The 23985-nt window shown below is 38.1% G+C and overlaps 1 protein-coding gene across 1 annotated transcript in view; it reads right to left on the bottom strand.

Moving 5' to 3' along the window:
• The window catches only part of SUCLG2 (succinate-CoA ligase GDP-forming subunit beta), a 101951-nt gene that overhangs the window by 34570 nt on the left and 43396 nt on the right, over positions 1-23985 (bottom strand). Inside the window, exons 3-9 of the mRNA XM_054281196.1 lie at positions 22006-22105; positions 21786-21876; positions 16654-16806; positions 15601-15690; positions 13089-13185; positions 9631-9792; positions 8099-8241 (exon numbers count right to left, since the gene is read on the bottom strand). Coding sequence (XP_054137171.1) covers positions 8099-8241; positions 9631-9792; positions 13089-13185; positions 15601-15690; positions 16654-16806; positions 21786-21876; positions 22006-22105 — 836 coding nt within the window. The remainder of the gene's footprint in view (positions 1-8098; positions 8242-9630; positions 9793-13088; positions 13186-15600; positions 15691-16653; positions 16807-21785; positions 21877-22005; positions 22106-23985) is intronic.

The raw sequence follows: 23985 nt of genomic DNA, 5'->3' as shown, positions 1-23985 counted from the left end.
TCTAAAAATTATGGCAATATCAGGCCCTTCCGTCATTAAAAGATAATTTTATGATGAGAAAACACTTGTTAATTTTGTCATGCTTTACCATTTTTTCCCCAAATTGAGTCTTATCAGTAAGAAAAATAAGAAGTCCTATCTACCTGTGCTCCATCCATCCAGGGTGCTTCTGCAATGATAAGTAAAACCAGTTGTTATTTATTTCACTATCACAAGAGTGTGCCTAACCCAGCACAAATGGCTGAAAGCTCCTACCTGAGATACACATTTCATCATCTGGGCCAGTTTGTCAAGAACAGATGGAGGCAAGGTGATTAAATTTCTTCATTTTGATTGAAAGAACAAACACATTCCTAGACTGCCATAACACCCACTTAAAAATAATGAGAATTAAAATGTGATTTTCTCTACAGGGGAGTTTAAGTAAGGACACCTACAACTTTTCTTTTAATGTACTATTTCCTACCTGTATTATCAGATTATTTGTCTTTCATTCTCCTGTATGTGTGCTAGATGGAGGATCTAAAATAGATCCTTAATAAATTACTCATCTCACCAAGATGAATTACCAAATTGACTTTCCCAAAATATCTTCTCTTTTTATCTTCACTAATTGCGAAATGAGTCATATAAATTTTCAAAATTTCATCAATTTGGAAATCCCAGTGAAGGATTAAACACTTTTGTGATGTATTTTACTGGGCAATCCCAAGCCATGCAGGTTTTCTTGCACACCCTGGACATGCCATCAGGCCCTTGGCAGTGAGAGGTGCTGGGAGGGTGCTCAGGATGGAGATTCAGTGCCTGAATCCATCACCTTCCAGCTCAGGGCCTGCTTTGGAGTGAGATGGTGACACCAGGCTCTGGCATTACAAGAAACAGGTCCCATAACCATTCCCATGTCCTTCCCAAACACTTCCCACCACAGGCTCAGCCCTCCCAGCTCACCAGTGAAGACCTCAGAAAAATCCACATTCTCCAACCCTGAGCACTAAGACCAAAGGCAATAACAAAATCCTCTCTCACTTGGATCACTAACCCAGCACACCTCCAAACAAGCTGGGAAATGCAGCAAGCCTTGCCCAGAGAGCAGCTCTCTCAGGAGGGTGATGCCATTTCTGCTCCAAGGAAATGGAAATGCCTGCTCTTCTTTTCCTGCTTTATAAGAGACAATGTAGCCATGATATTTTCTGAAAAATCCCTTAATATTTTTTCTCCTGAGAAGCTGAGAGGCCTCAGGAACAAATGTAAACAATGGTTATCTGCTGCTGTGGAATGCAACAGGTGGATCTGTGATTGGCCCATGTTGATGTTTCTATTAATGGCCAATCACAGTCAGCTGGCTCGGATTCTCCGTCCGAGATACAAGCTTTTGTTATCATTCTTCTTCTTTTTCTATTCTTAGCTAGGCTTCCGATGAAATCCTTTCTTCTATTCTTTTAGTATAGTTTTAATATAATATATATGATAAAATAATAAATCAGCCTTCTGAAACATGGAGTCAGATCCTCATCTCTTCCCTCATCCTGGGACTCCTGTGAGCACCGTCAGAATACAACACTCCAGAGAGGATAATTAGCACACAAACACTCCAAGTTCCATCCAAACCCACCAGCTCAGTTTGTGTCGTGGTTCTTCCACAAATTTGCCAGCATTTACCATTTATGAAAACATTCCTGCCACAAAGGAAGCAATTACAAAATCACTACAAGTTTTCCTCTTGCTTAGGAATTTTATTTTCATATCCAGTTTTTAGGATTCATTATAGCCTACTATAAAATGCCAAAAGGCATTCAACTTGTCAGTGCCCATAAATAATGACAGATTCATGTTCAAGTATATTTACATATCAATTACTTAGGACTCAATACTACACATGCTCTTGAAAAATATTTTACTTTTGGTTATAAATCAAGACAATTCAATTATGCATTTTAAATGCATAATTGTCCTCTCATTTTCATAAATATTGTCAATATGCTATCAGTCTGTAAAAGTGCCTCAGTGAAATGAAAGAATGACTTTTCAATATTTTAAGTGTTTTAAAAGATGAATAGTCATTTCATATTAATTCTGCAATACTGAAAAGGCACATTAGAAAAGAATCTTTGCTATAGTTCTATCAGTCTGTATTTTCTCACCAATGCAGAGCTAATAAAAAATGTGGGGAAATTCCTAAATTACTCTTATAAACTCAAAACGTACAGTATCTTTAAGAGAACCATGACCTGCTCAATTGTCTAAAGGCAAAATACTTGTACAAATTTCTGAGACAAAAACCACAATATGCTTTTGTGAACTTTATGCACCTTTTCAAGACATTTCCGTGCCCTAATAGGTATTTTGTACCCCCACAAACTGTCATTTTGTGAGAATAATCTTAAACTTTCAGAGTCAAGACATCATTGCTCTTACAGAATTATCAGTCACAGTTTTACACCTTTATGTTTATGTTTCCTCTCTGAAACACAGAAAGGAAGCTCCAGACCATTCGCTGGCTCCAAGGCAGGATCAACTCTCCCTGAAATTTCCTGGATAATTGCTTGTTTAGCTAGCCTTTAAAACCTTGTGGTGCTGGATAGTGTCTAAATTCCCAAAATAAACTGCTGTAGGACTCAAATACCTTTTTTGGCTGCAGTATTTTGAGAACAGCTACCCTGTACAGCCACATTTCTTTGCTGCTCTTAACCCTTATTTCCTGCCTGAGGCAGTCACTGACCTGTACCACCAGGCAGATTGCTCAGGTTAACTGCAGGCTCCTTCACCTTTGTGTGTCTGATTCCTCTTTCAACCCCTGAATTATTTGTATATTTTAAATCAGAGAAAAGGTTGCTCTCTAGCTACCTGTTTATTCCCCCTCAAGACAAATGGCCCCTCTATTGTGCTAATAGGAGATAATAATAAGATGATGTAGCAAGATCCAGATTCCAAAAATTATGTGGAATTTTTCAATGATTGATTAGACAACATCCTACAGAAATGTCAAAATTTCTAGCAAAAAATACAACAGGTTAATTTATTATGATTTTCTTTTTAAAAATTTAATATTGTACTTCTACAAAACCAGTGCTGAGCACTAAACTGCCTGGAGGAGGGGGCTCAGTAATAAGCAGTGAGCATCAGTGATAACTTTTATGATTTTCATAGCACTTAACTTCTTTACCAAACTATTTAGTTTTTGATCAATCTTTGTAGATGGCAGATGAGGGGGTTAACAGAGCACATCTGCTCTGTGCTGAACAGTGCAGAGCAGTGCAGCACACAGGCATTGTGCACTGGAGCAGCTCCTCAGCCACAGAGTTTGGAGTCCCCAAACCACAGCATGATGCTTCACCTTCTTCTTTACACAAGGTGTAAAGAATTTCCATGCTGTGCAAAGAAGAGCTGGCTAATGAAGTGTGTAAAGGGTGCATGGTATGTGAATAAGAAAGCAAAGAGATTCCTAATGAGGCTGTAAGAACAGGGTTCTGAAATGACACAAAATCTGACAATTTAAACAAATTCAGTGCTAACACTCTATTTTATGTCTGCAACTGTATCTTACATTTTCCTTTTTTCTCCAAAATTATATGCCCATGACACATGCTGCATGTGTGATAGGGAAGGTTATCTGTTCCTACTGATTTATGTGTTTGTATTATTGTAACACTGAGAAATCCACTGCTGACAATCAGTGAAATGCAGCAAACTGCCCACAGCCAGCGTATGCTCTAAGCATGAGGAATTCCCTATCACAGAAATGTGGCATTTGGAATTCTTGCATTTTTAAAGCTTTCCCCTTGAGCAGGTCATTGTTCAAAGCTGCAGAGTGAGAGCAAACAGTCCAGAACCACCCAAATACAGTTACTACACCCCAATCTGCCTGAATGATTTCAGATGTTTTGAATGGTCTGAGCTGAGCTAGCTCACTCAATTTTAAATTAATTACCCAAAATAAAGACCAAATTCATTACACATGGCAATTTTATTTTTATTTCTGAAATCTAAGAAAAGAATATCCCAAATTTTCCCTCTTAGTATAATGTTATCCCTTCTGTTGCCACGTAACAGACTGCAAATGTTAAGACAGTTAATGCTAAAAATCCCTGAAGCCAAAAGGATAAGCTGGTGATAAAAATGTCTTGTATAATAAGGATGTATAAACTGTATTATTTTCACACCAAACACAGCTGGGAAAGAAGTGAATTGCAAAGTTATGGTTTAATGATATCCTCTTTCAGAATTCTGGTCACTCTCTCAGGTGCCTGGAAAATAAAACCCCAAAACCTCTGCCTGACACACAGCAGTGAAACACATCAGTGCCAATTATGTGTGGGCACAGAGATACATCTGAACATGAACAGGTAAAGCAAGGTGACAGGAATGATTGTCTAGTCCATATAATTAAGACAATAATCTGAATTTGGACTAGATGATTGCTTAAGAAAAAAAAAATGAAGTCTTGTGTGGGTTTGATATTAATTATTCCCTGGATATGAGCTAACAGATGTCAATATGGAATAGTTTCTCCTGAGAAACGTTTGTCTTTCTGTCAATACTACTTTGCCTAAATAACAAGCCAACAGTTGTCAACATCGATTGCTTTGGTGAGTCTTTAGTCATATCATCAATGACAGGCTTCAAAAAGGCAACTTTAGTGGGAAAAGGAGAAAAAGAACAACAAACCATGTTGGCCTTTAGCTGCCTGTGTTTCAGTGACACTTTCTAATAGGACTCCACTGCCAAGATCAGGACTAGAGTGTGCTGATGGTAAAATAAACCTGCTTACAGCTAAGTTGGCTTTTGTGTGAGTTTGTGAGGCCAGATTCTGGTAGCAGGGTGGCTTCTGTGAGCAGCTGCCAGGAGCTTCCCATGTCTGATGGAGCCATCAGCTCTGCAATGGAGCCTGAGCCCATCAGGGACAGTGGCATCACCTCTGGGATAACAGAGTTAAGAAGGGCAAGGAAAACTGCAAAACAGCAGCTGGAGAGAGGACTGAGAATAGGAGAGGAACAGCCCTGCAGTGAAGGAGGAAGGGCAGGAACTGCCCCAGGTGCCAGGGCCAAGATTCCTCTGCAGCCCACGGAGATCCAGGAAAGAGCAGATACTTCTTTCAGCTTTAGCCTTTCCAAAAAACCTTGCTGAATCCTACAAAGAGTCATCATATGGTAACCAGGTCTTCAGCATGAACAAAAACAAGCACCTGTGGAGCTTGACAAGGATGTGAGAGTGCTCACAGATGAGAACTTTGTGGGGATGCCTGGAGCAGGAATTCACACATGCAAGGGAAAGCCAGGCACCACCCAGAACCTCAGAAACACCAAAGGCAACAACCACTTCCACTTCACTGTGGGACAAAGGGGGATAAATGAAGCTCCTGCAGTGTCTCCCAGCAGCCTGAACTGCCAGAATTGAGCCATCTTTCCCTTTCCTGCTAGTATCTAAAAACAGGGAAGACTGTACATTTTCTACCAGAGCAGATGCACAGCGCCAACTTATAGAAATAAGACAGGCAGGAAGAAGGAAAAGAAAAAAGAAAGAAAAAAAGCAATTGGAATTTAGACAGTGAATAGAAAGGAATTCAGAACCATTGCAATGACCTGTCTAACCTAGGAAGTATTGGATATGGCAGACAGCAAACAAGACCAGCAGAGTGTAAAAAGGGTCACTGGCTCCAGGGACAGCATTTCCATCCAAAAGCCAGTGGATCACCTTTTGCAACAAAACCCCATACAATATTTTCTTTTTCCCCAAGAATTATAGACACTGACAGCTGACAGATTAAACCAGCAGCAAACCAACCCAGATCTTCACTTTTCCCAAAAAACAATATCCTCTGTTTCACTAAATCAAATCATGGCTTACCTTGATTTGTTTATTTTCTTTGTCTGAGGGAGAGGAAGGGTTGTGTGGTTTTTTGGTTTGTTTGTTTGGGTTTTTTTGTCATTTTAAAGACAACTAAAGAGGGAGAAAAAGATCTTTTTCAGAGTGCAGTTGAACCTTTCCTTCTGGAAGATTTCATCTTCTCCAATGTCCTTAACTCTGCCAGCACAATTAAAAACCAGCAATTCTCCATATTACAGCCCTGAGAACTTTTTTTTTTGTTTATTTCTTTAGTCTCCAGACATTTGGATATTTACAAAAATTAACTGAACCTCAAGTTCCCAAGAACAAATTTTTATCTTATCAAACCAGATGGGAATCAAGTTAAAGGCCACAGGGAAATGACTGACCAGATACAACCTGTAAATGCTGCATTAGCTACAGAGACTCTTGGGACTGAAACCCTACCATTAGTTAAGAAAAGAGAGGATTCATCCAATTTTCTGATTATATATTAGTGAGCTAATGGACATGGTGTATCAGGAGAAGAAATAACAGACATTTGCTGTATTTTCTGAACAGAATGAAATAAAGCATGAAATGTTTTGCCTTCTGCATCTTCAGCCAGTCAATGCCAGGAATGGCACAGCCCCAGCATAAATGCTTAATTCAGGTCCTTTCCATGTTCCCTTTTGCTTTCTCTCAGTAGCAGAGCTCCCCTAACCCTGGTGCATGCAGTTGGAAATAGTTAAGCAGTAACATATAATCAGAATGGGTAATAGAAGGATATAACACAAGTCAAATGTTGGGCACGCAGATGTTCTATAGCTGAGAGCTGCTAGAATGCCTTTTTGTTTTAAAATTGTTTAAACTCAGTCAGCTTCATCACCAAAATTAATACCTGCTGTTTGTGCTGCAGCAGACAGTACAAACTACTTAGCACAGTGATAATCACCAGCTAAGTTGTGTATCTGAGACCTTACTGCACCTGCTTCTCTACCACTAACACAAGTTTCAGAACTAAATTACATCTCAGGCAAACCCAGATCATCACACCAAGCAAACACTGCAGAACAACTCAAACAACTCAAACAACAAACACTTGAGAAATCAAGGAACCAGGTACTTATAAAATATGCAGGGAGAGTTGCAACTGCAAAGAGCTTACAGTATAAAGTTGACCTGTGCTTATTTTGTACTGTAAATTTTCTTCCTAATTTTGCCTTGAAATGTTGCTGCAAACAATACCCACCTCTATTTGAAAAGCCACAGCATTTTGTCACTTTCTGCTGCACAGAGCATACAATTAGAGCAATGTAATTGTCACAGGAAGGTGGCCTTTAGAAGCCAATATCACATCACAATGAACATGAGGAAAATGACTGGAATCACAGCAAACATGAGATAAAGGGGATGAAGCCAGATCCACAAAAGAAGCAATATGTTGAAATAGGGGCTTCAGCTGTGATGCTTACGTGCAGGAGATGGGAAAGATGATCAAAGCCCTCCAACAGATTCCTGTTAGTAAAAATATCAGCAGCAAGGAAGCGCTGGCTGCACACAAAAGCAGAGCTGCACGTTGGCAGGATGGGCAGCTGGCACTGCTCCAGAGCCCACGCCTGATCAATATTCTCTCAGCAGATACTCCAGTTCTGCCTGCAGAGGAGACCAGTGACCTCAACACACATCTCTAGAAATAACTTCTACTCAGTACACACAGACTAATGTCTTCTTCTCTTGTTCAAAAGAGAAAAGAGCAACTGCAGCTCCATCTGCAAAAGGAAGTGTCAGAACGTTCCAGCCTGGGAATGTTAATTAAATACAGATTATCCTGCAGTGCAGAGTCAGATATTTTAGAAACCTTGAGTTTAAAAGAGTACAAATCACCCCTTGGAATTAGCTATTTACTTAATTTTCCCATTTTTCTCCTCAGTCTATTGTAGTACTACATTATTAGGAATGCTATTTTAAGCATCTACGTCTCACAAATTCCATTTCAGGAGTGAGGTGCCTTGAGTTCAGCACTGCAATCCAGCATTAGCACACCTGCACTCCTGTGCTGAACTGCCTTGAGAAAGCTCCCACTCACAACTCACCAGCAAACCTGAGTATGCATCAGGAGCTGAAAAATCTGTCCAATGGTTCATATTGAATTGATTTTCCTCCCAGATCAGCCTATTAGGAACTCACCCTCAGTATTCCCACCTTGATCTGGGTTTTTCTGTGAACTATTCATGGTCCTGCTCAGCCCTGTTGCTGCACAGGGAAGCTCCCAGTCCAAACCCAACATTTTTACCTTGGGATCAGCAGTCAGCAGTTTGAATGCTTGATAGACTTGTGCTTCCTTCACACCTCCACCCAGATCCAAGAAGTTGGCTGGCTTTCCACCATTCAGGGATATTATATCACAGGTTGCCATTGCCAGTCCAGCTCCATTGACTGTAATTGCAAACATCAAAGTGCTTATAATTCACACAGATAAGATTTGTGAAAAGGCTTCAAATGTATCAGCACAACCCCAGAACATGGCTCAAAATGTTACACAGCTATTTCTAAATACTAGTAGCTATCCAAGGACATCCAATGCAACAAATAATTCAAAATCTGGTGCAAACACACCAACATAAAGTTTTTTTAGGGCTTAGATGTTCACCTTCCTTTAAGCATGTATGAGCACTGGAATAATAATTGTGGCAATGCAGAACCTTCTGATTTTATTAAAGAGACATAAAAACTTCTTGAAACAGTGAAGGACAAATTGACTCTTTAAGCTCCCCTCCCATCACTCTGATAGCAGTGGATGTTTTGTATTACTGCATCACAGATAACTCATTTTGGGGACAGACCTCAGATGTTCCTGAAACATCTTATTTCAGATTTGCACTGGTCTAGAAGCATTTCCATGGATAGGAAGATCTAAACTGGGAAAAGCGATGAGAATTATGTGTCCCCTTTATGTTGCTCCTATTGGACAAATGCTCCTGCGTCAACCAGAATACAGACCACTACAAACATGGCATAATGTTGGCAATTATTATTTGGGTTTTGGGATCTTTTGGTTGTTTTTCAAATTGAGATTGAAGTCTCACTGCCACTTACTGAATCAACTGCAACACATGATCAGAATCTCGTAGATTTGCCAATATATCTCAGCCAATGTAAATGCTGGGCATTTTCTCACCAAGTAAAAAAAATTACCTACTTCAATTAGATTAATAATAAAATATTGCATTGGCTAAAAGAATTTGTACAAAATAAAATTATTTAGAGCACAGCTGATTTTTCTACTTATCTCTTCTAAACAGCAGAGTAATTTCTGTTCTATAGAAACTTTAGGAAAATAAAAAATTGCCATTTCTAAGCAGATCCTTTAGCAGCCAGCTTTCCTTAAAGGGAAATAGAGTTTAATATTCAATTGTAACTGGGAATGTCACCTTTATAAAAACATATTTTTCAAGTGCCTTTTGACTAACACACTCTTATTTTTTTAAATTAATGATTAGGTTTTGATGACTTTTCTTATTTTGTTTTAATTACTGGAAAGACCAATTACATCAGATTACAAAGCCAGAAATTGAGTTTTTAAGGCTTAGCCTGCCTTCTCTCTGACAGCACTGCTTGTGTGCTCTGGCCATCAGCACAGTTTGCACACAATTTTAGTTTCATTCCTGCAAGAACTTGTGGAAGGACAGAAAAACTGCAGAAACACTCAGTAAAACAAACTGAAATTCTGTAAAGGGTGACCTGAATGTCAGATGTAAACAAAGTCTCTACACTGAACAAGCATAAATTTGTTTTCAAATGTCTTTTGGATGTATTTGTTCTTACCAAAGCAAGCAATGTTTCCATCCAGTCCTATATATTTTAAGTCATATTTGGCAGCTTCATTCTCTATGGGCTCATTTTCAGACTTGTCATCCATGGCAAATATTTCTCTTTGCCTAAATTCTGCGTTGTCATCAAAGTTTATCTTGGCATCGAAGCAAACAACTGGAGGAGAGAATAAAACAACATTCAGGAATTTAGAGTTTACAGTTAGCCAGAGCTCCTGAAATACTGCAGATCCTCCAGCAGAGAGGGGAGGCTGCTTTGGGAATTTGGGAATGATGCTGCCGCCAGCACAGGAGCAGCTGAACTTCCAGCACTGGGTCCAGTAGGAAAGGACAGGTTCTCCATAAATCCTCTGCTGAGAAAAGGCACAACAAGATCTCCACAGCACACAGGAAGGTTTTCTGTGTTTGCTGCAAACAAAGATCTTGTATGTTAGGAGGGCAGTTTTTGTCATTTGGACAGGTGGGCTGCAGCAATGACACAGGAGAGTTTACTTTCCATATTTTGAAACAATAACAGATATAACAGGCAACACCAACCCAAAGCCATGCAGTCATTCAGAGATGAGCAAAACAAAATGCTTTCCTTAGCCATATTTTGACATTCCTGATGTTATTAACTATACATGCATTATTTCATTAAAGAGCTTAAAAACTCTGAAACCAAATATATTAAAAATGACCAAAACATTACTTTTAAATAAAGAAAATTAGGAAAGTAAATACAAACCTTCTCATTGATATCAACATCCACTATGGTTACAAAAACAAATTAAGAAGTTGCTAAATCTGACTACATGAAATAAAAGATACAAAGAACTGGGCCAGCAGGCCCAGTATTCCCATAAACACAGCAGCAGCAGAAATGCCTGTAGAGTGCTATTTGCCTATTTTCTGACTCATTATTTCTATGGGTTTGCATAGGCAAATGCCTCATTAGATTAAAATGTTCTAAGCAAATGTAAGACTCTATACTTATCATATTACTATGCAAGTAATTTCCCTTGTACTATGTTCAGATTATAATTACTGACTTAAGTATAATTGATTTCTCAAGACAAACCAATCAAATCTAAGTGCTTTTAAATGCTGTGTCCACAAAAATCTAATAGTTTTCCTATCTGCTGGTGTTTTTTATTCACATTGCCACTGGGACATGCCCATGGTACTGTGCACGTGTTCTTGAGCATTGCACACATCTGGAGGTCAATGACAATTAAGAAGACAATTTTAGTCTGGTGGAAATGTAACTCTGTTCAACATATAGTTTCTCAACTTAGGAAAAAATAGCTAAGGAAACAGCAAATAAAACACTTACACAAGTAGGAGAGTCTCAGCTGTATATCTTGATTTGCATTGGGTTTTGGTTTTTTGATGTTGATTTAAAAAAAAAAAATTAATATTTGACTTGTAACTGATAACAGATTAAATTACAGCTATCAAATTCCACTTTGGTGACTGCAGTTTCAGAAATTATTCATGAGTGTACATAATAAATCTCTTGGAAGAGTCCAGATCTTACCTGGTCAATCATCATGTGGGAATGTGCAAAAGCAGAAATATCTGCAATTTCTAATATGCTTCAAATGCTGCTTTAATTTATTTTTTAGCAATGAAATAAGACATTTTTTCCTTTTCAAGCTTTCAGGTGCCCAAATTTGCTAAATCCACTCAAAGCTACAGTACAACTGCAGTTTCAGAGTTGTTTACATTACACCCAAACATCCTCCATGTCACATCAATAGAAACTCATTTCTACAGAACATTCATCTTTAACAAAGGCCATGCTGTACAAAGTAGAAGCAAAAACATGTATTAATATTTATCAAACCATTTTCACTATCTAAAGCACATTGTTATATGTATGATAGACTATACAAATGGATTTTTCTTCCAAACAAATATCAAACAATGCTCCAACACATATTCATGAAGTACTGTTGTTTTAGTTAGCAGTGTAGGATTTTTGTCATCTGCCAATTCAACAGTTTACACTGAGAGGAAACAAAACAAAAACAAATAAACAACAAAAAAAAGGGGAAGTTCCAGGCTTCTGACCCATTAGTGTTAACAAATAATTTGCTAGGATATTAAACAAGGAAATACATACAACCTGATGGAAATCCACACAAGTGATGAACACAAAACACAGCAAGAAGTAAATCCATCTTATCCATTACTTTGACAAGAATCATGGGCTTCATACAGAGACTTCTATTTTGTCATTAGGAAGAGCTGCATTAAGCTACTCAAATGTTCTTCCATTTGTTTTATCTTTATTCTTCTTTAAAGACATTTCAGATGGAGAAACTGCTAGCAAAAAAGGAATAAGCACAGGAAGACTCCTGTGCATTTCTGTGAGCAGAGCTTGAAACCCACTCTATTTCTGCTCCTCAGCTTCCTGGATGCAAACCACATGGGGAAAAACCTCGGAGAAAACAGCACAAAGACTCTTACCATGCCTCAGATTAAGCCCTGCTCACTAAATATGCACGGTCATTCCAGGAGAGCTAACTTGGTAACTCATCCAAATCTGTATTTCCACAGAGTCACCTCCAGCAAGGATGCAAGGTGAGTGCCACCATGGCCCTTTCCAATCTTTAAGGGCCACATTTTATTTCTTCTCATACTTTCTGCCCTCTCCCTCACTTGTCTCTTCTTGCACACCAATTTCTCCTCTTGGTACCCACCAAACAAGCTTCAGCACCTCAGTGAAATGGAACAGCGAGGAGGTAACTGTGATCCCCCTGGATCAGCCTTACCCTTATTTCAATGTTCTACAGGTACCTTTAGCTCCTCTGCTCTTCACCTTTGTCCAAGTTACTTGGACAAAAATACCAACTGGAAGGAAAGGTTTCAGCTGGAATACCAACTGTTACAATGAGGTGAGAGCTAATTCAGCTCCTCAGTTTTACCCTACACCTCCTCAGCCCTGTAGTCATGGTGCAGGAAGATCAATGACCCTTCTTCTTCCCAAAGGATGTGGCCAAGTGTCTGTTTCAGCTGAAATTTGTCCTGTGCTCTAGTAGACTGCAAGTCATGCACTTTAAAGTTTTAATTATCCCTATGAATGCAGACATAAAAGAACAAGTTTCTTTCCACACAATCTCAGTAATTCTAGCAGCATCAACATACACACAAAAAAAACCCCCAAAAAAACCTCTACAGAACAAAACCAAGAAAACCCCAACTTTGACCATGAACAGAAGAGCAGAAAATGTTCCTGTCTCTCACCAAGCAGAACATGTAGAAGCCAATACTTCCAGTATTTGGATGAAACAACAAAAGGTATTGAAATACAAAATCTGCCAAGGGAATATTTATGAATATTGTTTAAATTACATTACAAAATGAAATAAATGCAAAGCTGCTGCTACATCCTTCTATGCAATTTAATTTATAGTTTGCATTAATAAAGAATTATAATGCATTCATTTGTTTCCTTCAGTTTCTTACCTTGCCCTTCTGGAGTTTCACCAAAGGGATTGACTTCAACCTGAGTGGCATCAATTTCCAAGAAAAGATTATACAGCTTCTTAATTTGATCCGCTGCCTAAATGTGATCAAATGATTTACAATTACCACACAGAAAAATAAGAGTTCATGTTCGCAAGGCAAAGGTAGACCATTATCGATTATTTTTAAAGTATTACATTGCACAGTAATTCTAGATAATTACTGCTTTTATTTCTGTTTTCTTAACCATATTCATACAGTCACTTGTGCTGTTACAGTGCAGGATTATGATACTGTGTAAGATTTAGTAAATGTGCATTTAAAGACTATACAAACTGGAGATTTTGTACAAAATAGACAGTGCAATTACTATGAAAAGTTTAATTTGGGAAGTGACTGAAGGCACCAGCATAATGAAATGTTCTCTGGTACACCAAGATCTGAGTTGCATTCTCATTAATCAGTCTAAAGTCACCAACCACAAAGTAGTTTGTGCTCTCTGGTGACTTCAAAAAAAAATATCTATTTCTCCTTCCTATGTCAGTCTGAAATTCTTTTCTTGAAGAACTCACATCTGAAGCCTGCTTGTTTACTCATTACATGACACTCTTGCTCATTCCCTACTACTCCTCACCATCTATCCCCATGCCTGATTCCATGGCTGAAAATATCACCACTGACTACTAATTTCCAAGTCTTTTGTTCTTTCAATATTTTTCCACTAATAGAACTACTTAAAAACAGCAACATGAATGTGTATTAAAAAATCCCTCTGGTTCATTACACACTGTGAACCTATTAGCTGAAATAAGTTTGCAGATGAAGTGCACTAATAAAAAACCACTCAATTTTTTCCCTCTCATTAATGATTAGCTAACTGAAGTACACAACCCAAAAAATACTTGGGACCTCTCCTGATAAGTGAAATGAATTAGAACAAAGAAAGCATAAGTCAGATTTCCCCTATGAGGTCAGTCATGAAAAAGAAAACATTACAAGTGGAAAGACTCAACCCCAATCCCAGTTCTGCCCAGAGAGGTTGTGGAGTCCCCATTCCTGGAAGTGTTCCAGCCTAGGCTGGATGGGGTTTGAGTGACCTGATCTAGGGGAAGGTGCCTCTGCCCAGGGCAGGGTGGTTGAAACTGGATGTTCTTTAAGGTCCCTTCCAACCTACATTAATCTGTGATAAGATTCTTTAAGACTCACAGTTGGGAAGCAGCACAAATTCCTTTGGAAGCCTGCCCTCCTCAAGAGTTATCACAGCATTCTCAGTGGGTTTGACCCTAAAAAACCCATCAGTTGTAAATGTGCAGCAGCTTCCTTGGCACAAACCCTCAGGCTGACAAACGCCCCAAGAGCACAGGGGGAGCTCTCAGCAGTGACACTGGGGAGGCAGCACCACCATGACCCCACACTGGCTCTGGGCCACCTGGAAAGCTGCTGCTGCTGCTGCAGTGCTCCCTGCAATGGCACCAGAACACCAGAATCACTTCACTTTTATTAAAGGCTGCTCCATCTTTCAGCACCTCTCTGAATCAGGCAGCTTAATGTCAACGCTTCCCTTTCTCAGGGTCTGTAAGAACTGAGCCTCTTCAAGCAGAAAATCCCAGCCTAGAACTAGAGAATGTATAAGTAAATACCAGGATTTGTCTGGATAAAAAGGATGTCCCTGTGCTTCAGTAAATTCCTTTTAGTTGACTACATGAGGGAAGAAATGCATTCCAGCAGCATTATTTAAATGTGTTGTTTAAAAGTCCATACATATTTGCTGTTAATTATTAAGTACCAGAACTCTTCAAGGGTTGAAAGGTTCTACATAATCATTCCTCCTCATTATATATACAGCTAAATCTTCAAATGTGTGTTAATCAACTTAATCATTATGCATTTGTTAATTGCATGTTAGGATAGAAAAGAATTAAAACTGCTGAATTAAAAATAAAGGACTTCTACAAAAATGAGTTTCATAATGCAGTAAAAACCAGGCCAGCTTAAATGAGCTCTTTTCTCTTCTGTCCAAAATGATGAACATAGGCAAATATATATATTCAAAATATATATGTACAGAAAAGAGATACTGAAAATGCAACATGCTGGCAGCCTTTTGTTTTTGAGTTGAAGAATAAAAAAAATTTAAAAGGTTCCAATCACAAAGCCAGATACACTTTTATTTCTCCTTATTTTAAGGGCTAATTTTCAAAACCAGCTCTACCCATGCCATTTACAGAGCTCCAGTGGAATTCCAGTGAAAACAAAGGAATCCCACATGGGGAAACAGCATGCTGCCATCAACTGCTATAAAGAGAAGGGACTCACACTTTAAAACCAGAAGGAGCTTATTCAAAATGCTAAAGCCTAATGACAATTACATAGAGCAATTTAGTATTTAGAATGTCAAAATTATTCCGATTTAATGGACACTTGGCCTTTCCAAGTGGCCTTTCCTATTGGAAAACATTTAAAAATGTTTTAAATGCCCTCAGCCTAAAGCCAGGGAGGGGAGTCAAGTTACCTGCTGCTGCAAAGGTCCTTGGAATCCCAAATTTTTTGCCATCTGCAATGCCTGATGATCCTTTATGCCTTCAAAAATATCTATTTCCTCCTGCAACAGTAACATGCATGAATATAACTAAATATTCAATCAGAATGGAGGGTTATAGCTTCAAAAGGAAAACACTTAGTGTACATGTGCAAATTAGTAATTAAAGCCTGGCTGTTTGCCAAGGCTCCCTGAGACTGAGGCTATAGCAGCTGCCTATAGGGGATGTTATAATTACCACACTGACTATGAAACAGTCCTTCCAAAAAATATATAATTCTTCAGGGTGGCATGCTGACAGGAGAATGTGACACCAGTTTTCACTTTTAATTACTGTACAGATGGCATTGACGAATATTTAGTCTGTTAATTTTTATGACATATTCTGGAATATTTTCAAGGCAATGAGTGTCACTGGCCAGTAACACCGTGAAGTTTATATTATTTTTTTAAGTGCACATTAAATATTTTTACAATTTTTTGAATAATTATACTTGATAGTATCAATTATTTTCTCAGCTGAATAGCTTGTCTACTCATTATCATGCCACAGTAACTTAAAAAATACTTCAGTGTAGTCATCATTAAGAAAGCAATTACAACAGTTGTATTTCAGATGCAAAAGTCTTGCAGGTACAAAAAAATAATTAACAACTCTGTCAATTAGAGAAAAACAGCCACAGAAACAATAAGTGCATTGGCACCAACCCACCTGTGAAAAAACAGTGTACCTTCCTGAAAGTAAAATTCACTCATAAAACATTTCAGATATTAAGTTTAACATATCACATAACAGCCAGGTTTAAGATCTTTTTCTAATTGAAAAATTCTAGTAAAATCAGATGTTAAATATGCTTCATTTACTAGATGACAGGTATGATCCTGTATTTGATGAAACACTATTTTTATGGTTCTTCTTGTCTCCTTTTTACAGGGAAGAAGGAAAAATGGGAGGAGAAAGGGGGGAAAATATTCTTTTGGATAACTGACAGAGAAAAATGTTATTGCAGAACATTATTCCAGTACCTTAAAGATAAGTTCTGGGCTAGTTACTGCAACTTCTTCTATGTCCACACCACCCTGTGGACTGCCAACCATGACAGGTCCATTGCAGGCTCTGTCCATCAGAATTGCAAAGTATGTTTCCCTGGAAATATCCAATGCTTCTGCAACCATCACCTAAAATGCAGAGAGGGAAGAAAAGAAAACATTGATGCTTCTGACTGGTCTTTCTGCTTTGCCTTAAAATGCAGCAGTTTGATACTTGCTACCCTGAAGAGAAACACTGGTTTCACTGCTTTTACTGCACTGCTACAACCCTGTGACCTATTTCCCTGTTTCAATTTGAAAGTGAAGTAGCCACCTCTGCAATTTAATTAGAATTACATTCTTCCTTAAGAGAGCTTCTAATTCCCATCTTTCAATGGAAGTGGTGGAAATCAGGAAAATCACTTCCCAAGTATTAAAATAATTAAGAAGGATTAAATGGCAACATCTTTCTAGCAAGGTCTGTTTCTGAAGTGACAGTTTTGAACAATGACTGCAGACAATGATCGTCACTGAATAAACCACAAGGAGAAATTCATTCTCTCAGTCAGCAAATCCAAGAGGCATTTTTGTACCTGCAGCCCTAAAACTCTGCCTACCTGGCACAAGGTCCTCCATCAAATGAGTATTTCTGGGTTTTCACAGTTCAAGGACTATAAACAAGAAAGATGCAGCGTACTTTCACCCAAGTCACATTTCTGACAGTCTGTTCCAGAGTACATAAGAAAGAATGTAGGGACTTTCTGCCAGGCAGTAGGTATTAGAGGAGAAAAAATTGTAAGAAACAAGAAATCAAATAAAGCCATCACTGCTCAGAATTGAGGGAAAGATGAAATTTCTTTATGGTGTTTTTGACTTGGAAGAAATTTGCTTTATAGTAATTTTGTTTCCTTCTACTTTTACCTCACTTTATTCACACAACATAGGGGGGGATGTAAAGGAACAGTTCAAATAAACAACTGTTCAAAAGGAAACTTAAGAAAGCAGGGTGAAGGAGAGAACCAAGAATGCAGAAAACTAGTGTACTACTTAAAAGCATCTGCCTATTTTAGTCTACTACAGAGTGATGCTAAAAGACAACTTCAGAGACATAGCTTGGCTACCTGCCAAGCTTTGTCAAATTAACAAGCAAGGGTAGGGAAAGCATCCTTGATTTGCTACTATTTTTACCTGCATCCATGTTTTCCCCTTCTTACATATCCTGCATCAATGTATCTGAAAAATGTGAGTCAGTTGCTTTAGACATAAGTCAGATAAAACCAACTGGTCCTACTGGATCTTGTCAGAGCTGTTCAGTTTCCACAGAGCTCAGGGTCAGGGCCAGACTTGGGATGGGAATACACTCCACAAGTTTTGAGGAATACATTTGCAGGCACAGCAGGTGGAACTAACATTATTAAATCAGGTATTTTCAACTGAGACTTCCAGCCTGAGTGATTGTCCTCACTATTGCTAATTAACAATGTCAACATCATTGGATACTTCTCTGCCTTAATTCACAAAGCTACTGAGAGTCTACTTTGCAGTAGGAAACCTTAGCGCAAAAATTGTCAGATTGTGAAATATCACTAATTCCTCCCAACAAAATAACTTTCCTTCACCATCCTCCCTGTTTGATGCAGAGCAAAGCCAAGGAAATTAGTGTTCCAGATCTTTAAATATCATTTAAGTCTACCTATCACTCACACAACAGAACTAATGCAAACACATTGATGAACAGTTAAGAACAGTGAAATTGAATCTACAGACTGTTGACTCTTCTCACATTTTGTCTGTTTTGCTTTTGATAAAGAATATGACACATCATTATCTGTTTACCATATCATATTTATATTTAAAATGTCCTGGGGAAAAATCAGTTTTCATTAAAACTTCCTGACAACTTTAAGCTTTGCTTCTCTGTAACAAATCTTTACCTAAAAGTTTAAGTCACACATCTAATGTCATGAGGGTAACTGTAACAGCTTTTCTCAAACAGAATCAAATATGCAAAATGTTCATTCTGTTATTGCTTGGAGAGAAAAACACAGGTAGTGAATTCTCAGGTTGTCATGATAAGAGAAGACTGTCATCACAGATAGCCAGGCTCTCCAAATTCCAAATGCCATAAGAGGATTTTATGTAAACTCACAAAACAGGTTCCAAGTTATGAGGGAATTGAAGAGATTGCTATTAATTTGAGAAACATCAATCTGAACAGGCACAAACACACTTTAAATTCTGCAGCAGGTGCACAAGCTGAGAAAGAAAGCTGAAACCATCATTTTCTGTTTCATAATTATTCTAATTGTAGAAAATTTCTACCTTTTATACCTTCCTTACAAATAGATGTAAAACGTACACGACTTCCACTCCCTGACTTGACACTAGCTCATTTCTTGTCTCACAGAAAGTGACATAATAAATATTTTCCTTCTGAAAAATGCTTATTACCTATTTTTTTTAAACATAGGAGTATTTTAAACCACTCAAACGTCCAGAACACTGAAAAGTTTAAAAAGCCCAAATCCTTTTCTTCCTGAAATGCAATTTTCCTTAAGTACATGTAGAACACAAACTCTTCCATACATGCAGAGAGAAAGTACGTGCCTTGAAATAGAAAAATGCCAGTGATTTGTTCTCACCTTCCCCACTGCCCTTAGCAAGCCCAAAGAGCCTGCCTGGCATTTTCAGTGCATTACAATCCACTGCGTTAAATGATATCTCAGACTTAGCTAAATTTATATGTTTAATAATATTATTGTAGTTTGCCCCTTGATTAAAATGTCAGTGTTTGATTTTGTAGTCCTGACACCACAAACCTGAGTGCCTCAGCTCCTCTAACTACATTTAATATCCCAACCTGAGCTAGCTTTGTAAATGAGAAATTCTTTTAAAACAGACATAATTCTGCTGGGAAACAGATTTTTGATGAAGTAGTGCATAATTTTAAACATGCTTTCTCCACTGTCTAATAAGCATAACATTGGACAAATTGAATTAATTTAAAGCAGGGTGTATGCTCTTAGCATTAATTACTAAGAATCAAGAACTTAATACCAAAAAATATAAAACATAGTAGTTAAAAGCCAACATACTTTTAAAAGCCAACTCTGTAATCAGGATGAAAGCCTATGAGTAAATCATCAGCTTCTCCCAGTGAAAAGCAACACATTGGTGTATCATGGATCAGCATTAAAATACCAGTTTCCCTGGAGCTCTATAGCAAAGCAAAAATACACAGTCTCTCAAGGCTGTGCACAGTCCTGTACCACCAAAATAAATATCTGAAGCTCAGTAGTGCAAATTTCACCTCAAACTTCACCTCTGCCCCAGCTGCTTGGTCCTGCCCACTGTTCATTCACACAAACATGTGGAGGGGGAGAAAGGAACCACAGGTTAAATATTCTATAGCTACATGGCACAAAAGTCATCCTAATACAAATCCTTTGAATAATCCACGTCAAAACTGCCCCCCATACCCATTTCCTTCTTCCATTTCAACCAATTCCAAAGAAAATTAGATGTTTCTGTTTCAGAACTGAATCTGTCAATGATGAACAGGCTTGCACTCTGACAAAAAAGTAGAATTTCTGTATGGATGTATTCAAGTCAGGCCAACTAGGGCAAAAGAATAAAAACAAAGAATTTATAAAGGAAAGCTGCTTTTACAGTACTAATTTTCCCAAGCAGAGTGCCTTAATATGGAAAAGGTACATCCTGTCTTATATCCTTAGCATTATCAGGATCTCTGACAGACCTGCCTTAATGGTAATACTGAGCCTCCTATTTTAATATATAGTATTTCTTTTTAAGAACAGCTCTGAGGAGTGGATGGAAATCTGCTCTCCTTGCTCCCCAAGAGAAGAACTGCCTGAACACCTTCCTCCACCCTCATTAGACAGGATCTTTCCAGACAGGTGTTCCTTCCCCTTCTATGCTAATACACCAAGCTGTTCACAGGATATTAAATGTGAGCTGCAGCTCCTTCGGCTCATGCCAAATTATTTCCTGGCATCAGACAGAGTGAGGCTCTTGACTACTTACCTGTATGAGGATTCTTGCTCAGTCAAACAAAGCAAGAGGTAAAAACAGATACAGCAGCTAGGCAATTGCCAGGATTTCCTGACTCAAAGAATTTTACTAATTTGAAGGAGACTCTTGCTGAATCTTTGTTTCTCTTATTTAGGCCAATACGGAGCAAATAATTTATGCTGAAGTGAATCCTGGTGCCTTGCAGAAAGCACCATCATTGGAAAATGAATTCCCATGGTTATCTGGTACCTCAACCACTACCATGAACATATTTTAGTCTGTATCTGCAACAAGTAGAAAAATCTACTGTTCAGACACTTTTTTCAATTGAGAAAAAATCTCATGCAAACCTTTCAATACTTAAAGAGGGCATACAATAAAGATAAGGACAAACTTTTTAATAGGGCCTGTTGCAATAAGTCAAGGTGGTTCTAAAGAAGACAGATTTTGACTACACATAGGAAAGAATTTTTTTACAATGAGGGTGGTGAGGCACTGGAACAGGTTGCCCAGGGCAGGGTGGATGCCCCATCCCTGGAAACGTTCAAGGCCAGGTTGGATGGGGCTCTGAACAGCCTGATCTGGCTGCAGATGCATCTGCTCATTGCAGGGGGTTGGACTAAAGGAATTTTAAGGGTTCCTTTCAACTCAAACCATTTTGTGATTCATCTGTCACTCTGTGAAGACTTACACAGACCTGAGGGTGAGTGAAGTACAGACAATATTATTACTAAAAGGAACCATGTATCTACTGTTTCTGTAAGCAGAATGTCAGTAAGTGTGTACAGCTAATGCTATAGTGCAGCTGTATCACCATTTAGAAATTATTTGTTGGGAGATAAGCCTATGACAAACGATTCCTTTCAATACTCATTGAGAAAACAATTTATTTTTCCATCGGTGGGTATGGCAAAATTGATGAACAAAATATATACACAAACTGAAGAAGTAACATTTTCTTTTTTTTTTAATCAATTAGATGTAATCAATCAGGAATTGGAGAAGGATTGGAAAAAATCTATGTTGTACATCCCAGCTTATTAATGTAAAATTGCAGCTGAACATAGTTTTCAACTTTCAAGAGGCCAAAATCTTACCTTTTTAACTGTCACACCATCCTTTGGAGTTTGCTTGGTTGACAGATTGTACCCAATCATCTGTTTAGCAAGCTGTTCAACAGTCTTAGGGCTACAAACAAAGCAAAATGTTAGTTTACTGAAAAATATTAAAAGAAACAGTCCATAGCTATTGTAAACAGCCTAAATATTATACAAGAAGCAATTTATTTATGTAGTTTTTCCAATTGAAAGTACTTACTCTTTAGTTAGATGAACTCCTCCTTTCAATCCACTATTGAAAATACCTTTCCCTCTCCCTCCAGCCAGAATCTGTGCCTTCAGAACAATTTCCTTTGCCTCTATAAAGAAAAACACATTGCAATTCTGTGGTTTGTCAATTATTGAGCTTGTTAGTATGAGATCAAAAAGCATTTCCAGATTGGACTCTTAAACCAACAAGAAATTGTTTATAACTAGTGAGCAACAAAAGAAGAGTAAATTCATCACTTCTATAAAGCAACCTTGCCAAAAAAGAATTGCTCAAGGAATTTAAAGGATACACAGCTTATCAGAGGGATAAATAAGTCATTGTGGAGATCAGAACCAAGCTGTTAATGCTCCATGGCCTGCACAACAAACCACACACAACCAGCCCAGCTCCATGGCTCACACACTGGCACGGTTTTTAAACATAAATCAGACCATATTTTGTCTTGAATACACAACAAAACAATACTCATCAAGGGAAATAAATTACATTCCTTGCTCTGAACAAATGGAAGGAAATGCATGGATGTGGTTCTTAAAGGAGAAATCCCAATGTCCAAAGGGCAGGTGAGTGCAGAGCAGGGGCAGGAGCTGTGAAATGAAAACATTTCATCTGTCTGTGAGGCATCACCTGGACCTCTGGCAATTTGAGTGTAACAGGCTCAGTAACACAAAAGAGCAGCAAGACAGTGACAAAAGCAACGGCACCATATCCTACATTCCAAACAAAAGCAATCCTGACATCCTCACAGAGTCAAACAGGGGAAAAAAAGGGAAAAGGAAACAACCAACCAAACCAAACCATCACTCATCATCTCTGCAGCTCCAGATCACAGCAAATTTCTGTACCATGAACACCTCCCAGATGTCTTTAGGATGTTTATTAACACCAACCACTGCCACTTTGCACATTCATCATAACAGTGCTGGCTGCTTTGCAAAATCCTAATATTACCAGATCACCAAGTGTGCCTGGAAAAGGGTCATTGTTACCCTCTCCTGCAGTCTGTGGAAATCTCTGATTTCAGTGGTGTTTGGATGAGGTCACACATCAGACAATATTTTTTCTAAGTATCAAGAAAACATGAGAATTTGTTGTTAAATTGACAAATTTAGTGTTTAATTGGCACAGAGGATACAGATACTTTCAATCAAACACATACAGGCTTTCTAGGCTGTAAAAACATTTTAAAGATTATTAAATATAAGTTTAGAGGTGCAGCAATTTCTGGTGCAGGCAAGCTCTGACACAGCATCATTCCAAAGTGCCTGTATAAAAAATTTCAGCAGCTACAAAAAGAAAAATTGAACCTTAGAATAGGAGAAATATTATGAAACAAATATTCTATTTAACACCGGTATTATACTTTAACATAGTAGTAGTTACTATTACTATTATTATTAATAATTATTTTTAACACAGATATTGTAAGAAATGCTTAATTTCTAAGCTTCTGGAGGCTAAAATTTCTCCACATGCTTATCCATTCAGTAACATTTGACATATATCACTCTGAACTTTAAAAGCATTCTCCTTGAAAATATTTCATGCATTCCAATATATTCATGTTCTGGGCTCCCTATTACTCATGCCACTGCAGGGCAGATAACAAGGAAATTTAAATGCAACAAAAAGTTTTATCTAAAATGTTTCGTAAGCACACAAATTAAGATAAATTAAAACTATAAATCACTCTTCAACCTGCACAAGCAAACTCTAAAAATCACAGTAGCTGCTGTGATAAAGAATCTAATATGCTATTGTTAAGAGATGCTGTATGCGTTTAATTAAATCAATTTTAGCTTCCAGCCATCCTGAAAATGTGAGCTTTGATTGTCAGTGATGGGTGGTATCAGTTCTGGGAGTGATCATCACCCTCATTCCCAACCTTCCATGAGCACCAATTATCTCCACCGGGCTCCAACAAATGAAGCTAGAGAAAGGAATTAATGTGTGCATTTTTATAATCCA

The sequence above is a fragment of the Melozone crissalis genome, unplaced genomic scaffold (genome assembly GCF_028551555.1).
Source record: "Melozone crissalis strain CALT ecotype California unplaced genomic scaffold, PUWL_Pcris_2 ptg000029l_1, whole genome shotgun sequence".
NCBI classification, from domain to species: Eukaryota; Metazoa; Chordata; class Aves; order Passeriformes; family Passerellidae; genus Melozone; species Melozone crissalis.
The sequence above is the reverse complement of the archived record's forward strand: the minus strand, read 5'-3'. Positions and strand labels throughout refer to the sequence as shown.